Source organism: Chanodichthys erythropterus, chromosome 15 (assembly GCF_024489055.1).
Source record: "Chanodichthys erythropterus isolate Z2021 chromosome 15, ASM2448905v1, whole genome shotgun sequence".
NCBI classification, from domain to species: Eukaryota; Metazoa; Chordata; class Actinopteri; order Cypriniformes; family Xenocyprididae; genus Chanodichthys; species Chanodichthys erythropterus.
Window position 1 is genome coordinate 11191499 of NC_090235.1, and position 20145 is coordinate 11211643.

General features: G+C 33.0%; 1 protein-coding gene across 1 annotated transcript in view; it reads right to left on the bottom strand.

The window, feature by feature from the left end:
• Nucleotides 1-891: 891 nt before the first annotated feature.
• Nucleotides 892-20145, bottom strand: part of rapgef5a (Rap guanine nucleotide exchange factor (GEF) 5a) — a 39554-nt gene continuing 20300 nt past the window's right edge. Inside the window, exons 4-18 of the mRNA XM_067411597.1 lie at nucleotides 18265-18343; nucleotides 17982-18126; nucleotides 14540-14631; nucleotides 12367-12397; nucleotides 12190-12268; nucleotides 10526-10675; nucleotides 10344-10441; nucleotides 10126-10248; nucleotides 9807-9985; nucleotides 8378-8468; nucleotides 7319-7369; nucleotides 7093-7180; nucleotides 6917-6981; nucleotides 6789-6843; nucleotides 892-5581 (exon numbers count right to left, since the gene is read on the bottom strand). Coding sequence (XP_067267698.1) covers nucleotides 5463-5581; nucleotides 6789-6843; nucleotides 6917-6981; nucleotides 7093-7180; nucleotides 7319-7369; nucleotides 8378-8468; nucleotides 9807-9985; nucleotides 10126-10248; nucleotides 10344-10441; nucleotides 10526-10675; nucleotides 12190-12268; nucleotides 12367-12397; nucleotides 14540-14631; nucleotides 17982-18126; nucleotides 18265-18343 — 1445 coding nt within the window. The 3' untranslated portion in view covers nucleotides 892-5462. The remainder of the gene's footprint in view (nucleotides 5582-6788; nucleotides 6844-6916; nucleotides 6982-7092; nucleotides 7181-7318; nucleotides 7370-8377; nucleotides 8469-9806; nucleotides 9986-10125; nucleotides 10249-10343; nucleotides 10442-10525; nucleotides 10676-12189; nucleotides 12269-12366; nucleotides 12398-14539; nucleotides 14632-17981; nucleotides 18127-18264; nucleotides 18344-20145) is intronic.

The following is a 20145-nucleotide window of genomic DNA, read 5'->3' on the forward strand; positions in this document are numbered from 1 at the left end:
TTACCCTAAATATTATTTCGTTTGTCCTCACATTTTCTTTTATTTATCAAATGTAGATTTATGCCCATGTTACACTTAATTTTCCTGGTTAAGTATATTTTTAACATAATAACATTACATAAAAAAGAGAGACCAAATACAATTCCGTTGTCTATTTGTACACTATAATGTTCTATTTATTAAGTATTTTAATAATCAACTTATTTTCAGCAGTCGTCAAGCTTGTACACACTGCTCACAGACACGAAAATGTAGGCCTACCTTAAATTTCCCCAAGTATGGCAAGCCATTTTAACATTTAATCGTTAAAACGTACTAGTTTTCATGCTACTAGTGTTTATTCTTAGATACTAGTACATTTTTAAATAAACTAATTATTCATTAGATAAAAGTTCTTATTACAATAGTGGCTAGTATTTAATAAAACTTTACTTGTTAAGAACAATTAGAACTAATACTTGCTAACATGTTTATAAAAGATACTTCAATGTTATAATTTATGACGGATCAGACACAATTATTCCTTATTTTTAACAAATAGTTCAACAGACCCCTCACACAGCAATAAAACGAGGTGCCAAAGTGTCTGTGAACAACCCCCAATAGGTAGTAAAGGCCTCTGGTTACCATGGCAACAAAGACACATCAGCAAGGTAAGAAGGTTTTACGACCCAAAGGAATGTAGGGAGTCAATGGAAGGGATTGTCTTTTGTATTGTATACGGTGTTTGATGTACTCTGTGTGTGTGTGTGTGTGTGTGTGTGTGTGTGGATGGAGCTCTGAAGGTTGTGCTGTGATGAGGATTAAAATTTTGGCTCATACTTTTGAAATTATTACCAAAAATGATTACAATAATTAATTCATTTAAGACAGCATATAATGTTACATAAATCTTTTATTGACATTTGCCTTTGAACATTATTGTAAAAATGCAGGTTATAGAAAAGACGTGTGGTTTCTATAGCAACAGACTGTAAATATATTGCTTTGAATCTGTCTTTTTTAACATTAAGTCTTATATTCAGAGCATATCTATATTTACATTTGCAGATTACAACAACTCCCCATAATGTTCATCATCAGTGGCTTTCTGTACTGCTTTTGACAACGACAGGTCAGTCCTGTTTCCTCTCTACTGAAATTAATTTGTAGACTCTCATCATTACAGGATCAGAGACAATCCACAGGACCCGGAGCCTGAGGTTTCAGCTTTAGAACAGCAAACCTCAAAATAATCAATTTAACCAAGAGAATCTTACAAAAACTGTCAAAAACGATCCAAAGGCCAAGTTAAGACTGTATTAAGATCTAGTCTGATCAAACAGTAATTAGTTAGGGCTAATCAGTATTACTTGCTTTGCCAATTCAAATTAGTAAAATATACTTTTTTTATGTAACTGACAAAGTTATGTCTGCATGACAGTCTTGAGGAAATAATGAGATGACTAACTTAGACTAGTCTAAACAGTTTATGCAACCCAACACAGAGCCCCGCACATGAGCGAAATAGTAAATCGTGCGCACATTTTAGTGTATCGAGGGAATGAAACAGTATATTGTGCGTAAGATTTAATGAATCTAAGGATCGAAATAGTAAATCGTGCGCATGTTTTAGCTAATCGAACGAATGAAATAGTAAATCGTGCGCAACCTTTTAGCGAATCGAAGGAACGAAATAATAAATCGTGTGCACGTTTTAGCGAATCCAGGGAAGGAAATAGTAAATCGTGCGCACCTTTTAGCGAATCGAAGGGTCGAAATTGTAAATCGTGCGCACATTTTAGTGAATCGAGGGAACGAAACAGTATATTGTGCGTAAGATTTAATGAATCTAAGGATCGAAATAGTAAATCGTGCACATGTTTTAGTGAATCAAGGGAACGAAATAGCAAATCGTGCGCACCTTTTAGTGAATCGAACGAATTAAATAGTAAATCGTGTGCACGTTTTAGCAAATCGAGGGAACGAAATAGTAAGTGCGCACCTTTTAGCGTATCGAAGCATCGAAATAGTAAATCGTGCGCACATTTTAGTGAATCGAGGGAACGAAACAGTATATTGTGCGTAAGATTTAATGAATCTAAGGATCGAAATAGTAAATCGTGCGCAAGTTTTAGTGAATCAAAGGATCGAAATAGTAAATCGTGTGCACGTTTAGCGAATCGAGGGAACGAAATAGTAAGTGCGCACCTTTTAGCGAATCGAAGGATCGAAATAGTAAATCGTGCGCACATTTTAGTGAATCGAGGGAACGAAACAGTATATTGTGCGTAAGATTTAATGAATCTAAGGATCGAAATAGTAAATCGTGCGCAAGTTTTAGTGAATCAAAGGATCGAAATAGTAAATCGTGTGCACGTTTAGCGAATCGAGGGAACGAAATAGTAAGTGCGCACCTTTTAGCGAATCGAAGGATCGAAATAGTAAATCGTGCGCACATTTTAGTGAATCGAGGGAACGAAACAGTATATTGTGCGTAAGATTTAATGAATCTAAGGATCGAAATAGTAAATCGTGCGCAAGTTTTAGTGAATCAAAGGATCGAAATAATAAATCGTGTGCACGTTTTAGCGAATCAAGGGAAGGAAATAGTAAATCGTGCGCAAGTTTTAGTGAATCAAAGGATCGAAATAATAAATCGTGTGCACGTTTTAGCGAATCAAGGGAAGGAAATAGTAAATCTTGCGCACGTTTTAGCGAATCGAGGGAACGAAATAGCAAATCGTGCGCACGTTTTAGCTAATCGAATGAACAAAATAGTAAATCATGCGCACGTTTTAGCGAATCAAGGGAACGAAAAAGTAAATCGTGCGCACGTTTTAGCTAAACGAACGAACAAAATAGTAAATCGTGCACACGTTTTAGCTAATCGAATGAACGAAATAGTAAATTGTGCGCATGTTTTACTAATCAAGGGAACGAAATAGTAAATCATGCGCATGTTTTACTAATCAAGGGAACGAAATAGTAAATCGTGCGCACGTTTTAGCGAATCAGGGGAACAAATTAGTAAATCGCGCGCACCTTTTAGTGATTTACTTTTTTCTCTGCATGTCATGTGCGGGGCTCCGGATATTTCACCCCAAAATTGAACAAAAAAGAAAAAATACATGAAAATAGATTTTATATTCACATAAATATGATTCATACTATTTTGTAATCACATAAATAAAATTAAATAGATTTTAAGGACCTAATTTCACTTTTTTTTCTCACATTGTGACATTATTTTCATGACAATTAAGCACATTTAAACAAAAAATAAAAAATTAAAAAATTAAACCAACCCCTTGAAATTGTTTACTGCAAATAATAATAATAACAATTAAAATGTATTTAAATAGTGAAGCATACATCATGGTAGTATTTGTTGTGAAATAAAATAAAGGATGTTTTTCATTTTTTATTTATTACTCCTTGGGGTGAAATGTGTGACCCTGACATTTTTTGTAAGATTCACCAAACCATCAGACAGGCAATTATTTTGATCACCATCTCTATCTGTGAATGACACATAGTATGTTCTGTGCCTGGAAACAACCCTTCAAACACAAAATAACACAAGTGCTATAGATATAGATATACATACATTAAAAGCTCTGTGTTGTCAATCACAGGACATTCAGGTGAGATGTTTGCACTTCTGTGTCTGTGAACAAATGTGGCAGTGTGGAAACAGATGGAGTTCAGAGGGCACAGCGAGCCGAATTACACCGTACAAATACTGTAGAAAATCAGCCGTCTGTGGCCTAAAAACTCTGACTCTTTCCTGAGCTGTTCATTTAGAAATCTAGAATTCCCTTTAAAATTTGAACCAATTGTGGTAAAGAAAATGAAGTGATGTAATCAAACTCAGATTTTGACATCAAATCCCATTTAAGAAGTAGTTTTGATCTGTGCTGGATCACATCACATCAGAACAGAGCGGGGTTCATTGCTGCAGCTAAGGCTTTTAAAAAACATTTCACAATATTAAAATGTTCTCATATTGCATTGCTCTCCCGTAATAGTGCTTGGCACAGAAATGTGTGTTTGCAAATGACTCTCAACTTATTTCTTTACATTTATAAACGTATATACATTCTTACACGATAATGTACAAACAAAGATGTAAGTGCAAATACAATATGCATGCATGTCACTTTAAAATCTCTTTAAAACGGAAATGAGTTTCACACAAGAGCTTCAGAACTGCGAATATAAACAACTGTATCCAAATGCAATGGCAGAGAGAGCGAGTGAAGGGCAAAAACTCCACAAAACTAACATCTTCAAGAGCCTCGACCATCGAACGGTCGAAGAAATAATTACTATGAAATAATACTGTCAGGTCACTGTAACAATTACACTTAAGAAAAGCTTCAGTCACTGGCATGTCATGGGAAAGACTGGCTGCTGTCACATCTGGATTGAGATCAAACTGGAAACATTAAATAATAGGAAATAAAAACCCCTCAACATAACGAGATTCAGTATAAAGTGAGTACTTGGCTCTATAAGACATCATCATGACCTTTGACACCAGTTGTGTTTGTTCGTTCAGTCTGAGTTTATAATAGGGCCGGGCGATATTTTTTTTTGTGTGTGTGTGTGTGTGTGTGTTTATAAAATATCATATATTTATAAAATGAAGCAACATTGTGATGATTTTATTTGGCCACTGAGTCTCTGATTTTGACTTCAGTAGCAGTTAAAAGTTTGATTCTTTTCAAAATGTATTTTTTAAATGATCTGATTTAAATCTCTGATTCAATGATTTGTTTGCATCAAGTCTTTTATATGTTAATATTGCTATTTATGTACTGTTATATTTACTGTATTTTACTACTTGCATTAAACATTTTCAATCTAACTGGCAACAATTTCTATTTGGTTGAAATTACTAAAAGAAATCAGCCTTCAGAGCATATATATAAAAATTAATATATACCGAACACGTTCAAAAGGCTGAAAAAATTTAAATATATATTTTACATCTTTTTTTAAAATTAAAATATTAATTTCAATATACTATTATCACTATAATATCGCCCAGCCCTAACTGTCTAAGTAATAAATTCTTATATAAATATGGTCCAGAATGCTGGTAGCATTTCAACAAAACAATGCTTTAAAGTTTACACTTTTCCTGCGGACAGGTAAAAAGCTTTTATCGACTTATCTATTTTTGACATTACGAAATAAACACTTTATTCACATGAAGAGAACACAACCTGTGTGCTCAAGCAGACTGATTTACTGTGTACTCTCATCAATTTGGCTGTGAAAGAGCTCTGTGACGCCCCCTGGTGGAGTAAATCCCACTATTATCCACTAACAGTGTCCGTTCAGTCAGTGCTGGGAGCTGGAATCGGTCTGTGTGTCCGCTGAAGACGCCGTCATGTGTGAGAGCAACCCAACCTATCCGTGAGGAGCGCAGCTGCGTTTCCAGTGAACGTCCAGCAGGCGGCGCTCTCGCTCTCTCAGACTCTGGGCTCCAGTCTGTGAGACAGTTCAAACAGTGTCTGCTGATTGTCAATGATGTGAAGGTAATGGACACTCGATCGCACTTCAGCACTGTCACACGGGGAAAGCTCATTTCCTGGGAAGCGGAGAAATCAATGGAGTTAAAAGATTTATTCACCTCAGTTCTAATGAAGAGAGAGAGACGCTACACTGCTGCATTTCACACTAAGCTTGACCTGAAATTTTAGAACTTAATTCATATGGATGCATCAATATAGACAATTTGCCGGATAATTAGCAGTGTCTGTAAATACAAAAAATAAATAAATGCATATTTTTTTATAGCTGATCACTAATATGATAATCATAATAACAATGATATAAAACACTAAGATATATATATATACTTGATATTCTTGTTTGATAATTCTCAAGTCAGAAACAATTAGAAAACGCTTTAAAACAAAGCGTTTATTTTTGAAAATAAATTTGCAAACATTTAGATGAAAACATAGCAAACATCGCAAAAATTCTTAGAAATAATAATATACAATACTGTATTCTTGTAGTTAAATAACAGCATATAAACAAAAATATGCAAAAATATGATTAAATATATTTATAATATATTTAATATTACTTTATTAAACAAAAATAATCTGTCAAAAAAGTAGCATTATTATATTTTAATAATAAAATATAAACTAAAATAACTAAATTACAGATAGCTGATTTTATATATATATATATAGATAGATAGATAGATAGATAGATAGATAGATACATAGATAGATACATAGATAATAATTATTTTTATAACCTTTATTATTTGTTATTTAATTTAAAATGTAAATGCATATTATTATGGCTGATCACCAATATGATAGCTTATAAAATTGTAGCTTTAATATTTTATATCTTATAATAAGATAAGGCTGATACTATTACAATAACTCAAATATTGTATATATTTATTAATATACAGTATATAACCAAAATAATTCCTTTTAAATTGTTTTTAGAGTGAAAACATTAAAACTTTTCTTTTTAAATGCTGGTAACTGGTTAATAATGTTATTTTGTTCTAATAATTTTTTACTAAACCAAAGATCCACATTTTTTTCCACAATTACTCAGAATTACACCACTACCAGCATCTTTTTAAAAATACAGTTTTTGCTCAAATGCCAAATTTAAAAAATCACTTAAAATCCCTGATATTAAGGCATATTCTGTGTTTATATTAATTAAACCTTGTGGCAACCGTGTGATGCTTTCGTTTTGATTTGTAAAAATCATAAATTAGCTTTGTGATTGGACACTCAATAGGAGGAAAGACTGACCTGCTTGATCCGTCTGACAGTGGCGAATGAGGCGGACGGTGTCGGCGATCATGTGCTGAAAACACAGACAGACATCAATAACACATCTGAAGAGTGACCGGTGAAGACTCTCAATCACTGACACTCACCAGCTTCTCAAAATTCACCAGATTATCATGAAATGTTTTGTTCCCCTCATGGATGAAGGTGATATCTGAAAACCAACAGAGATCACAACATTACGAGACCCAGAAACAAATCACGGGCCATGCAAAAAGAGTACCTGTGTCATCATTTCCTTGACATCAGCGGGCGGCACGTTTACCTTTAAGCAGCAGAGGCATGAAGGGTATTTTAGGCGGCTTCATTTTCTTGAAAGCGTCTCTGTAGGCTTTGTGATTCATAGATGGATCCTGAGGAAGAAGTCAGATGAATCTCTTTATGTTACTCTTGAGGCACGACGACTGATGTACATTTCATAAAGTTGACATGAAATCAAAACCAACTATATTTATGTTTGTTTTATGTTTACGTAACTGAGTTTGACTTACCGTCAACAGCTCAAGTTCAGAGAAAAGCTTTTTGAATTTTCCAGGAACTTTCTGCAGGAAAGAGAGCCACAGAAACTGAGTATCTCCTCCTCGTTTAAAGTCACCATGAAATCAAAATTGACAATTCTTATTTTTTAATGGAGGATTGCAGTATTTATTATAAATCATTTATCCATGCACATCATATTTTTTTTAAAATTTGTGTGCCTTGAGATCTTTAATCAAAATATCTTTCCCTTCCTCTTACAGCATCTCTTCTCTTCTCTGATGATGTGTTTACTGATGTGAGGGCGGGGCAACCTGTCACTCACATGAGATCCACCAATAGCAAACCGCAACCATCCAATCAACTCCCCATGGACAAAATCAAGCCCTGTCCCACATTTTCTCTTGTTCAAGATGCCGTTTCACTTGGATATATGTCATAATAGGATAGAAAATACTATTGCAGGGTCTGTTTAATGCCGACTTTTGCATTGTTAGTCAAAAGTACCAGTACTTCGGTACCAATTCAGTACTGAAATTTTAAAAATGTGATACCAGCATTTCCCCCTAGCATTTTGAGCGCCGTTGAGCAGATTCTTAAAGGGGACCTATAGTATAATGCCACTTTCACAAGATGTAATATAAGTCTCTGGTGTCTCTGTGAAGTTTCAGCTCAAAATCCCCCACAGATCATTTATTATAGCTTGTCAAATTTGCCTCTATTTAGGTGTGAGCAAAAACATGCAGTTTTTGTGTGTGTCCCTTTAAATGCAAATGAGCTCCCAGCCCCCTTTCCAGAAGAGGGCGGAGCTTTAACAGCTCAACAACAACAAAGCTGGAGAATCTCACGCAGCCAAAATGAGGATTGTCAGTAACGGTGTTCAGTGGTATCAGTTTCCGGTTAGTTGGTTTCTGTTTTTCTCACATTGCGCTGGTTAGACCAGACTGTCTATTAAACATCATTTAACATTGTATGTTCTGTGGTTTTGCCTCTGTTTACTTTCAGTGTGGAGAGACAAATTATTTGGAAACTAAACTAGTGTCATCATGTGTAGAGTCAGTAAGTGTTTTTACCTCCCATGTCTGGTTGAGGCGGCTGACGGCTGCGGTGTTTAAGCCCATGATGATGGCAAACGAGGAGTTCAGGTTCCTCTGCGCTTTACAGCTGAAACACAAACACACACACACACACACACACACACACACACACACACACACACACACACACACACACACACACACACACACACACGAGTCAGTCTCTGCCTTCCAGCCACAGAGAGTTTAAACTCCCACACAGTGATTAACCTCATCATTACCAGAACCTCTCTGAGAGTAAAGATATTAACCACAGTCTGACCGGCTGATGCATGTGCCACACATGAAGGTAAACACTGAGTCTTTGAACGACAGCACGGAAAGTATTTTTGGTATTTTCGTCTGACAATTGCTCTTTATAACTTATAAATAACAGTAATTAATTCTCATGTCAGAAACAATTAGAAAATGATCTAAAACGAGGTTGAAAATAAATTTAGATTGCAAAACAAAATAGCAATTACAAAAAATATATATTGTAAATAATAATAATATATAATATTGTATTCTTAAAAACAGCATATAAACTAAAATATGCAAACATATGATATTTATTTATTTAATGTAACTTTTAAAAAAAATCCATATAAAAATGTGTTCATCATAAAACAGCAGCATTATTATATGTTAAAAATAAAATATAAACTAAGATAACTAAATAAAAAATTTATATTCATAATAGATCAATATCATTTTCTAATACACAAGAATAACCCATATATGCCACAAAAGCAGTATTATTATATTTTAAACTACAATATTAAAATAAAATGTAAATATTTTAATATATAAATATTTTTATTAAACATATAAGTAATCATTATCTGTCATACATTTTTTAAATATATCGATATTGACAAACAAGATAAAATTCAATATTATGTTTATAATAAAATACAAACTAAAATAATACAATATTTTTATATATCAATAATTTTATAAATAAACATGAGTAATCAGTGTCATAAAATGTAAAAATTATTATATTGTGATGATAAAATAAAACATTTAATAATATAATATTATTTGATCAAACACAAACAACCAGTATTATATTTTAATAAAATATAAACTAACATATTTTTAAAATTTTAATATATTAATATAAATTTTATTAAATATATAAACAGACACTATATGTCATAAAACAGTATTATATTATTTTAATAAAATATAAACTAAAAGAATAAATTATGTTTTACATTTTTAATGTATTATTTTATTAAAGATAAAAAATAATGAGTATCAGTCAGCAGTATTGGTTGATCAGAGCAGAACGGCATTTGTTTTCTGATTTACATCTGTGAAATAATCTTCTGTACTACGTTTAGACAGATGAGAATCCTGAACAGAAAGTCTGAACACATTTCGACTTGTCTTCAGCTGTACACTGACTGAGACTCACTGAGCAGCGATCTTGATGAACTTCTTGAGCAGCTGGACTCGTTTCCCGAGCGACGGACACAGCAGCACCTCTGACATCACCCACTGCTGCACCTCATTGCAGCGCTGCAGCAGGAACTCCAGCGCCACCGTGTGTCCACTGCTGGCCTGACGGCTGAACGTGTAGAAGATCAGCTCTTGCTGTGAGGAAGAGAGAGAACGTCATCACTGAGGCTTTTCATATTCCACATCCACGTCTGTTCTGAGAACATCCAAATGTGTTTTAAAAGAGCAAATGTGTCATTCAAAAGTTGATTTCATGATGACAGCAGTGTCTTCACCTCATGGATGGAGTTGAAGAGATTCCAGTCGAAGTTGGTAAGAGCCACGGCCACGTCCCACGTGTTGATACCCAGCAGTCTGACAGGCTTCTGTCCCAACTCAGGACATTCAGTCAGGGGCGGCTGAGAGAGACACAAACGCCATTACAGAAGAGCATTCAGACTTTAAACCTCAAAATCGAACACAATTACAATGTAAAGAGTTGACATAGTCCTACCAGGATCTCGCTGAGGTCTCTTCGACAGGCGATCAGTCTGCCGGGCGCCACCAGAGACTCTGAATAAATACTGTCGTGCGGCTGAAGGACGCGCTTCTCTGTGACACAGAAGAGAGAGTGAGTGTGTTTGTCTGTAGAAACAACAGGGTTTGCGGTTATGTCTGAGTCATGTGCGTCTGAACCTCCGCTGTACGTCTGGACCACCAGCATCATGTCGTCTTCAGATCTGTCCATCCGCTGAGCCACGATGTGCAGCAGCTCCTGAGCCACGACCGCAGGCTTCACCCGCATACTGAGATACGAATCACAGCTCACGTACACGCGACACATGACTGAGAAACAAACCGAGAACCACAGACAGAGAGTGACTCATTGAACTTTCAGTCATTTTAATCAGTGAATCTCATGAAAACTGTCAAAAATATGTCTGGATTCATTTCATCCCAGTCAAAAGATTTGAATATTCATTGATTCCTATTATGTTATTATATTTATTATATATATTATATTTAAAAAAGATTCAGTTTTATTATTTAGATATTATTATTTATTTTAATGTATTTTTCCATAAAGAAAATTTTATAAATATATTTTATTTACATTTATATTTTAACAAGTTTATATCTGAATACTATTGCTGTTTTATAATGTTATTTACATTCACATTATATTGCATTAAAATGATTAAAATATTATATATAATAATTATATTTTTTCACAGACAGTTTTGTTATATGACATTTGTTTCATGACAGTTATCTATACTGCAATGCAAAAAAAATTTAATATACATAATTTGATATGCCAAATGATATAAAAAATATCAAAATAAATATTTATATAAATAAATTAAATATATATAGGTCAAGTTTACAATTAAAACACACACACACAGACACATATATTATTAATATTATAATACAATTAATTGTTAATATTTATTTTTATATTTTTTTATATAATTTTGCACACAGAATATCTTCAGATATAGTTATAGTATACTGTATACTGAAATGCAAAAAAATTGCAATATAGGTAATTTAATGAAAATAAATTTTTAGATAAATAAATTAAATATATAGGTCAAGTTTCACCCTAAAATCAAAACAAAACTTCATTTTTAATTGGTATATATATATATATATAATATATTAATATTTATTTTTATATTTTGTATATCATTTTGCTACAGAATGCAAAAAATTGTGATATACATAATTTGATATGCAAAATTATATATAAAAAAAATAAATAAATAAAAAAAAATATATATATATCGGTCAAATTTCACCCTAAAATCAAAAAAAATTCATTTTATATATATATATATAATATATATATATATATATATATATATATATATATATATATATATATATATATATATATATATATATATATATATATATATATATATATATATATATATATTTATTTATTTATTATATTTATTTTTAATATAATTTTGCAAAAAAAAAAAAAAAAAAAAAAAAAATATATATATATATATATATATATATATATATATATATATATATATATATATATATATATATATATATATATATATATATATATATATATATATATATATATATATATATATAATTTTTTTTTAATTACTTTCCTCATTACATTTATCCCAAAAACGTAGGTATTATAAATATTTTATTTATTTTTCAGTTTAGATATAGTCATTTAGCTTTGATATCTGTTTCATTTCTATTTATTTTGGGCATTTAAAAAAACACAGTCAGAGACTTTCACACCTTAAATATGTGGGTGTATGTACTATATGTCATATGTTTGCAGAAGAGCCCACAACATGAGAGGATTGAGGTATTACCGTCTTTAGTCTCGACTGGAGACCCTCGGAGAGGAACACAGTTCTCCTTCAGACTCAGCTGCTGGTAGAGCGCTTTATTCTGGAAGGACAAGGAACATTTGAGAATGGCCTCCTGTAACCAAGTACATAATTCTTATTTTTGGGTAAATTCTTCTTTCTTTTCACGATTTCCCTCACCTTTTGATGTGGAGAATAGTCGTCCACCGTACTGAGGGGAAAAAAGGGAGAAAGCAACTTAGAGACACATAATGAGACATTCATGGCTGCTGAAATGTGAGTCTGACAGATGCTGCGGTAGGAAGTGAACTGAGAGACGGGCTGATTTAACACCTCTGTCAGCCAGTCACGAGCGACACCGCGGCAGTCTGGGCAGACAGAGAGAGACGTGTGGGCCAGCTGTCTCTTGTGAGACTCCTCTCTCGCTCTACATTTGTCTCTGTCGCCAACTACTTCCATCTATCTGAAGAGTGATGCTCTAACAGGAAGTGAAAGACATTATTGTGTCTCTGTCTCGCTGCGCTGCTCACTGTGACAGGTTTTGTTTTAACAGGGAAACAGCAGGATAAATGATCATCTTGTCCCTTATTTTAACACAAAACATTTCTGTGGACAATAAGACGCTGACTTTCTTTTTTTTCTGTGACAAATGTGAGATGATTGGGCTCAGAAGCTGCTTTAGAGCTCAGGAGATTCAAATTTGTCTCAAATTTTTCTCCCAAAGTCCATTAGAAAAAATGAAAGCAGACACAAATGAGCCAGTAATTGTCATACAGAGCTATAAAATTAATGTACATAACAGCTCAGATTGGTTTTGGGAGAATTTAATGAGTTCATAAAGAGATCTCTGGATTTTGATTGCAGAATTTGCCTGTTTTGGCCAATTTGAGCACAATTTGAGACACTGTTGAGATCATTTCTGAAATTTTAAAAGAGATGTGAGATTACTGGTGTCTGAAAAGTAGGAGACTCAAGCTAAAGTCTCAATTTGACAAATAATTGAGAAATTAAAGATATTCAAATTAACTTGATGAGAAATGTTTGAGTTCATAATGAGATCTCAGACTTTTATATTCAAACCTGAGAAAAGCTTTAATTGCATTGCTGTCCAGGAGAAATAAAGGAGATTTTAAATAAATTCAAATTCTCTTGATGAGAAATGTCTATACTGAGATCTCTGAGCACAGTTTGAGACATTATTGAGATCTCTTATGAAGCTCTAGAGCAAAAAAGACTCAAACAAAAGTCTCAATTTAATTTCATTACTGTCCAGGAGACACAAACGAGATCTTAAACACATTCAAATGAACTTAATGAGAAATGGTTGAGATCATACTGAGATCTTTGACTTTTATTGGCAAATTTGAGCACAGTTTGAGACATTATTGAGATCTCTTATGAAACTCTAGAGTAAAAAAGACTCAAACAAAAGTCTCAATTTAATCTCATTACTGTCTAGGAGACACAAATGAGATCTTAAACACATTCAAATGAACTTAATGAGAACTTTTTGAGTCCATACCGAGATCTCTGTCTTTTATTTCCAAATATGAGCACAGTTTGAGGCATTATTGATCTCCTATGAAACTCTATAGAAAAAAAGGCTCAAGCAAAGGTTTCAATTCAATCTCATTGCTGTCCAGGAGAAACAATGAGATACTAAACACATTCAAATGAACATGATGAGAAATGGTTGAGATCATACTGATATCCAAATCTGAGCATAGTTTGAGACAATATTGAGATCTCTTATAAAACTCTAAAGCAAATACGTGAGATTATTAAAGAATCAATTCTCCATTTCATCTCAATGCTCAGTTACATCAATGACACAATTGTTCATTTCTCCCTTTTCCTCATCTCACATACGTTAAACCCAATTACCATCTGCCCTTCGGGGAGCCAATCAGATCAAATGGGCGTGAGCACAGTATATCTCCACCCCTCACAGCAGTCATAATCACACCTCCGAGTCGGTCCCCTCATTTAGTGGGATTACCAACATATGCCTGCCAAACCCTGAGGATGAGCACTGCTCCACCGGGAGGAACCTGCATGCGGGATCCGGGCAGAACAGGAATGTTTCCAGACTAAGCTCGATTCACTGAGGCTAAGCTGATGAAATGGCAAACGTAAGGAGCTCAAGAGGAACTCGCTTCCAGAGCCTCGCTGCTCCATCCTCAGGATGTGTATGTCATCTGCATTGGTTTTGCTTTACTTGTAAGGGCCACATCTGTCAAAACGCCCTTACAGATAACCTGCTAACACTGATTTATGAAGAAGTTCAAGTGATCCTCGCTACTTAAAATGGTTCAATTGAAATTAAAAATGCAAAAGTGTGTGTGAGACTCACTGTCTCCTCCGCAGAAGTTTCTGAAACTCCTTCAGGTCCTTCTCCAGCATGGGGAACTCATAAACGTCCTCCAGCACGTATCGATACAATGTCTGCCAAACAATATATTTATATTAGTGGTCTGATCGATCAGAAGATGTTTGGCATTTTTTAACATTAAAACAATAACATTTGCCATTTGGAAGATTATACTTTAACAGCAGAACTGCCTACTATGATCATATTCTATATAAAATAATATAATAATACAAAACGCAAAATAACAACATCATATATTCTTATTAAAACAAAATTTTAAAGATTTATATATATATATATATATATATATATATATATATATATATATATATATATATATATATATATATATATATATAAATTATTATTATTGATAGTTTTATAATATTTTAGTATTTTTAAATATTTGTTATTCAAAACTTTTAGTAGAATTTCTACCTGTATTTTACATATTTACTCAACAAAAAACATATTTCAAAATTAAAAAATTAAAATTAAAATTAAACCTAAAATTAAATTTATATAACATTTTAATATTTAAAATATTTTTATTCTATTAAGTCCATCTGCAAAATTTCTACAAGTTTTATACACAATATTTACTCAAATTTAAAAATATAATTGTATTTATATTTATGTAATATTTATTTTTTTAAAAATAGTATTATACATATTTACTTTTAAAATATTTCATAGTAAAATTCAGTAAAATTATATTTATATAATATTTTAATATTTCATAAAAATGTAAGGCTGTCAATAATATATATATATATATATATGCATGCTGGGCAGTAAAGGGAAGATTTGAGCTCCTAGATTTATTACCCAGCATGCACTGGGAATGTACGTTTTAATGGTGTACATTCCCTCAATGCACGCTGGATAATGTCAGTACACAAATACAGTGAAGAAACAATGTACTTTTACTGTTTCAGTGCAGTAAAACAACAGCACCTACATCCCTATTCCTGCAGAAAAACACACACAGAGTCTCAGCAGCATCATGTGCATCTGTTCTCAGCGGTGCTGTAGCGTTTGATGGAATCTGAATGTTTTTGTGCGTGTCGTGTGTAATTGAGCCGGTAACACGCGAGCGTCCGCTGTGAGCGTGTCTGACCCAACACCCCCCCCCCCCCCCCAATTCTGCCTGTTACCAGGCAACTATCACCTGGGAAACACTCCATGTAATGATTTATACGGCGACCGTGAAACAGCCTCGTCACTGCAATGACACTACGGTTGTCATGGAAACACTGCGTGAGTGTGTGCGTGTGTGTGAGTGGGTGGAGACAAAAGCAGGTAAGAACAAGATGTGCATTTGTGCTGTGTGTGTGTGTGTGTGTGTGTGTGTGTGTGTGTGTGTGTGTGTGTGTGTGTGTGTGTGTGTGTGTGTGTGTGTGTGTGTGATCTCCTGAAGATGACAGACTGAAATCTGTGAAACATCGACACACGCAAAACAATCTACATACACATAATAAATACCTAAACACAAAATGAACAACTACACAAACACACACTCAGTTTCAGTGAACACATGGTTAGTGCTTTTAATGACGCTTGAAAGTGTTTTCTGAAGTGTTTTCATCTGAGTGTGGCCTTCAGCAACGAGCAGAAGGGAGGAAAGATGTTTTCTGGAGCGAAAATGAGAAAAACCATTAAGCGAACTCAAGTCCTGACATGAGGCAGAGACGATCCCTGAGGAGAACCGCAAGTCTGTGAGTCACTAAACTAGAACTCGAACACTAAACCACCAAACACACAGAGTGAGAGTTTTTTACACAATCACAGATAATCACAACACATTAGATGGGGACCAATGAGATTTCACTGCAGGTCAACGCAACATAACGCTTATAGAACTGCATGACAAATAACTGTGGGAGCTTGTTATTGACAGCCTTGAATTTTTTTAAAATATTCAAATATTATATGAATACAAGTTACTGACAGTCTATTAAATATTTTTAGAGTTTGTGTAAATATGTAAAATATAGGTAGAAATTCTACTGAAAGTCTTGAATAAAAATATTTAAAAATAATAAATATTAAATAAATATAAAAATATATTAAAAATATAATTTTGAATTTTGAGTAAATATTGTGTAAAATTTGTAGAAATTTTGCAGATAGACTAAAAATTAAAATATAATTTTACTGACAATCTATGAAATATTTTAAATTTTTTAATAAATATGTAAAATACATAATGATTTTTTACTGACAGTCTTGAATAAAAAATATTTTAAATATTAAAATATTATATAAATATAAAAATAAAAATGATATAAAAATTATTTATATTGAAATTGTGCAGATAAACTTGAATAAAAAATATTTAAAATGTTAAAATATATAAATATAATTTTACTGACAGTCTATTAAATATTTTTAAATTCTGATTAAATATGTAAAATACATGTAGAAATTCTACTGACAGTCTTGAATAAAAATATTTAAAATTACTAAAATATTATATAAATATAAAAATATATAAAAAAATCTTTTTTAATTTTGAGTAAATATTGTGTATAAAACTTGTAGAAATTTTGCAGATAGATAAAATATTTTAAATATATAAATATAGTTTTACTGAAAATCTGAAATATTTTAAAATGTTTAATAAATATGTAAAATACATAATAATATAATCTAAATATAAAAATATTAATACAAAATTATTTTTATTTTTAGTAAATATTGTGTATAAAACTTGTAGAAATTTTGCAGATAAACTTGAATAAAAATATTTAAAATGTAAAAATATATAAATATGATTTCACTGACAGTCTATTAAATATTTTTAAATTCTGAGTAAATATGTAAAATACAGGTAGAAATTCTACTGACAGTCTTGAATAAAACATATTTAAAAATATAAATACATTTTTTTTAATTTTCAGTAAATATTGTGTAGAAAACTTAAATAAGAATATAAAAAATATTATATAAATGTGAAAATATTAAATGTGTTTTTTAGTAAATATTGTGTAAAATTTTACTGACAGTCTTGAACAAAAAAATATTTTAAAATATTAAAATAATTATAGAATATTAAATATATATTTTTTTACATTTGAGTAAATACTGTATAAATTACTTGTAGAAAGTTTACTGATAAACTTGAATAAAAATATTTAAAAATATATAAATGTAAAATTTTCTAATATAACAGTTCATTTTTCATCTCTTAGCTTTTGTTAAATAATCAGCATTACATTTATCATCGGACACGCTGCTTTCAAGACATAGTACCTGATGTCTTTTGAAAACACATTAAATAATGAAAACAACACCAACAGCAGCAGAAGACAGACGGTTAACACGGTTTTTAAATCACGTAATACTTCCACACAGATTCCTCTCATAAATTGTATACATTAAAAATATAAAATTTCCCAGAACGTTCGGCTAACGTTATCACCTTCATGAAGAGTTTGACGTTCTCCTCCTCCCGCAGGAAGTCCTTGTAGAGCGTGCTCCACTGGGAGACCAGGTGCAGGACCTTCCTCTTCCTGTAGAGGGCCTCCTTCCCTTCCTCCTTCCCTCGGCAGCGCTTCGTACAGTAGGTGAGATCAGGTTAAAGACAGATAACACACTCTGTATGCAAACGGCATCAACTGAATGTACACAGAAGCACTTTCAGCCTTTATGTGCAACTCTATTTACAACATAGCAAGGCATGCTGCAGTGATGGTGAAGGATATTGTCCCAGCAGGGCTTGGCAGAGCTCACTGGTGGACATGAAGACCAGATACGTCAACAGGAAGTCGTCCAGAAGCATTTCTGAAAGACAAACGCACAGTAAAACATAATGAACCACCACATCCAAATAGATTAATGATGTTCCCATCATCAGCAGATATTAGCGCACCGCATGCAAAGACAATTAATCAGACGTGCAGCTGATCTACATTTCCCTCTCCTGGAAGGCATGTTTAATGAGAACTTTAATGAGATTCATGAACGTGGGGCTAATTAGTGGTGTTTGATATGGCAAGCGTCACTATTACTAGTGCTCATATTTTGGGTTAGTGATTTGAACAAAAAAACCCTGTTGCTGAGAACTGAACTTTAGAGTTTCTTGTTGAGGAAATTACGTTTTTCGCCTGGTGGATGATAAAATGGGCATTTGAAGAATATGAACTTTTGATAATGCCTGAAATCATCTGCTCAGTCTACTAAGGACTACAAAAATGAGCTCCTAAATGTCATTATTAAAAATATTTCAAAAGGCACCTATAATGTCCCTTTTCACAAGATGTAATATAAGTCTCTGGTGTCTCCAGAATGTGTCTGTGAAGTTTCAGCTCAAAATCCCCCACAGATCATTTATTATAGCTTGTCAAATTTGCCCATATTTGGGTGTGAGCAAAAACACGCTGTTTTTGTGTGTGTCCCTTTAAAAGCAAATGAGCTGCTGCTCCCGCCCCCTTTCCAGAAGAGGGCGGAGCTTTAACAGCTCAACAACAACAAAGCTGGAGAATCTCACGCAGCCAAAATGAGGATTGTCAGTAACGGTGTTCAGCCTTACATTGTTCAAACCGCACTGTTAAAAATAAATGTAAATTTACAGGTATTGGTCTGTATTTTTTTACAGATTTTTTCTGTTTTCCCATTATACATTGAAATACCTGTTGTTTTACAGATATTTGCTGTAATTTAATTTTCAGCTATTAAATTTACAGGGAATTGAATGTATTTTAGCATTACATTAAATTTCTGTTTTTTAAAAGAAATGTTCTGTATTTTTTACAGAAAAATGTGTAATTTTACATAAAATGTTGATTAATATTTTACAGATTTTTTCTGTAAAAATAGAAAAAAGGGAATGAATGTATAACTACAGAAATATGCAGTCATTCAACATGTTTTTTTCTTCTTTCATTTAAGAGTAGCTAATGTGTTGGTTGAAGTTAGTTTTTTAAGGTTCATTTATAGTATTGGTACATACAGTAGGTGTGTAGGCCTTCTATATATTATGCATTGTATTTACTAAAATTTTAACCTCATCTTGCAAATATGCTTATTTTGAAACTTCTGATTGGCCTTGACTTATTCTCCCCTAAATTTTCTGAACACATCTATTATTGATATGTACATTTTATGTTTTTCCAAATCGAGTTGCAAATGCGCAGCTTTGTGTGTGTGTGTGTGTGTGTGTGTGTGCGTGTACGTGCGTGCGCGCGCGCGGGGGGGCGTCTGCGAGCACGCGCGACGCAGATTCAAATTTGCCGCCGATAACTTTTCCGTTAGTCCCGCCTACAACAGTTCCTGGAGTAGTGCAGTGATGCAGTGATGGAAGGGCGAGCGCGTTATTTGAATTTATTTCAGGCTACGCTTGTGTGTCGTGAGATTAAACAGTAGTGTAAAGCAATCCTAAAGAGCAGTCGTGAGCAGGAGTATTTATTTGAACTCATCCGTCAATCCATTCTTCGGGAACAGTGTGAGGAAAAACTATCACGTCCTTTCAGCAAGAAGACCACAGCGAACATCATACAAACCGATCACTGGCTGAGGTAAGAGTTTCATTCTAACGTTACATGTGTGTGATATTTTATGTAGTGTGGCTACACCTTTGTATTGTT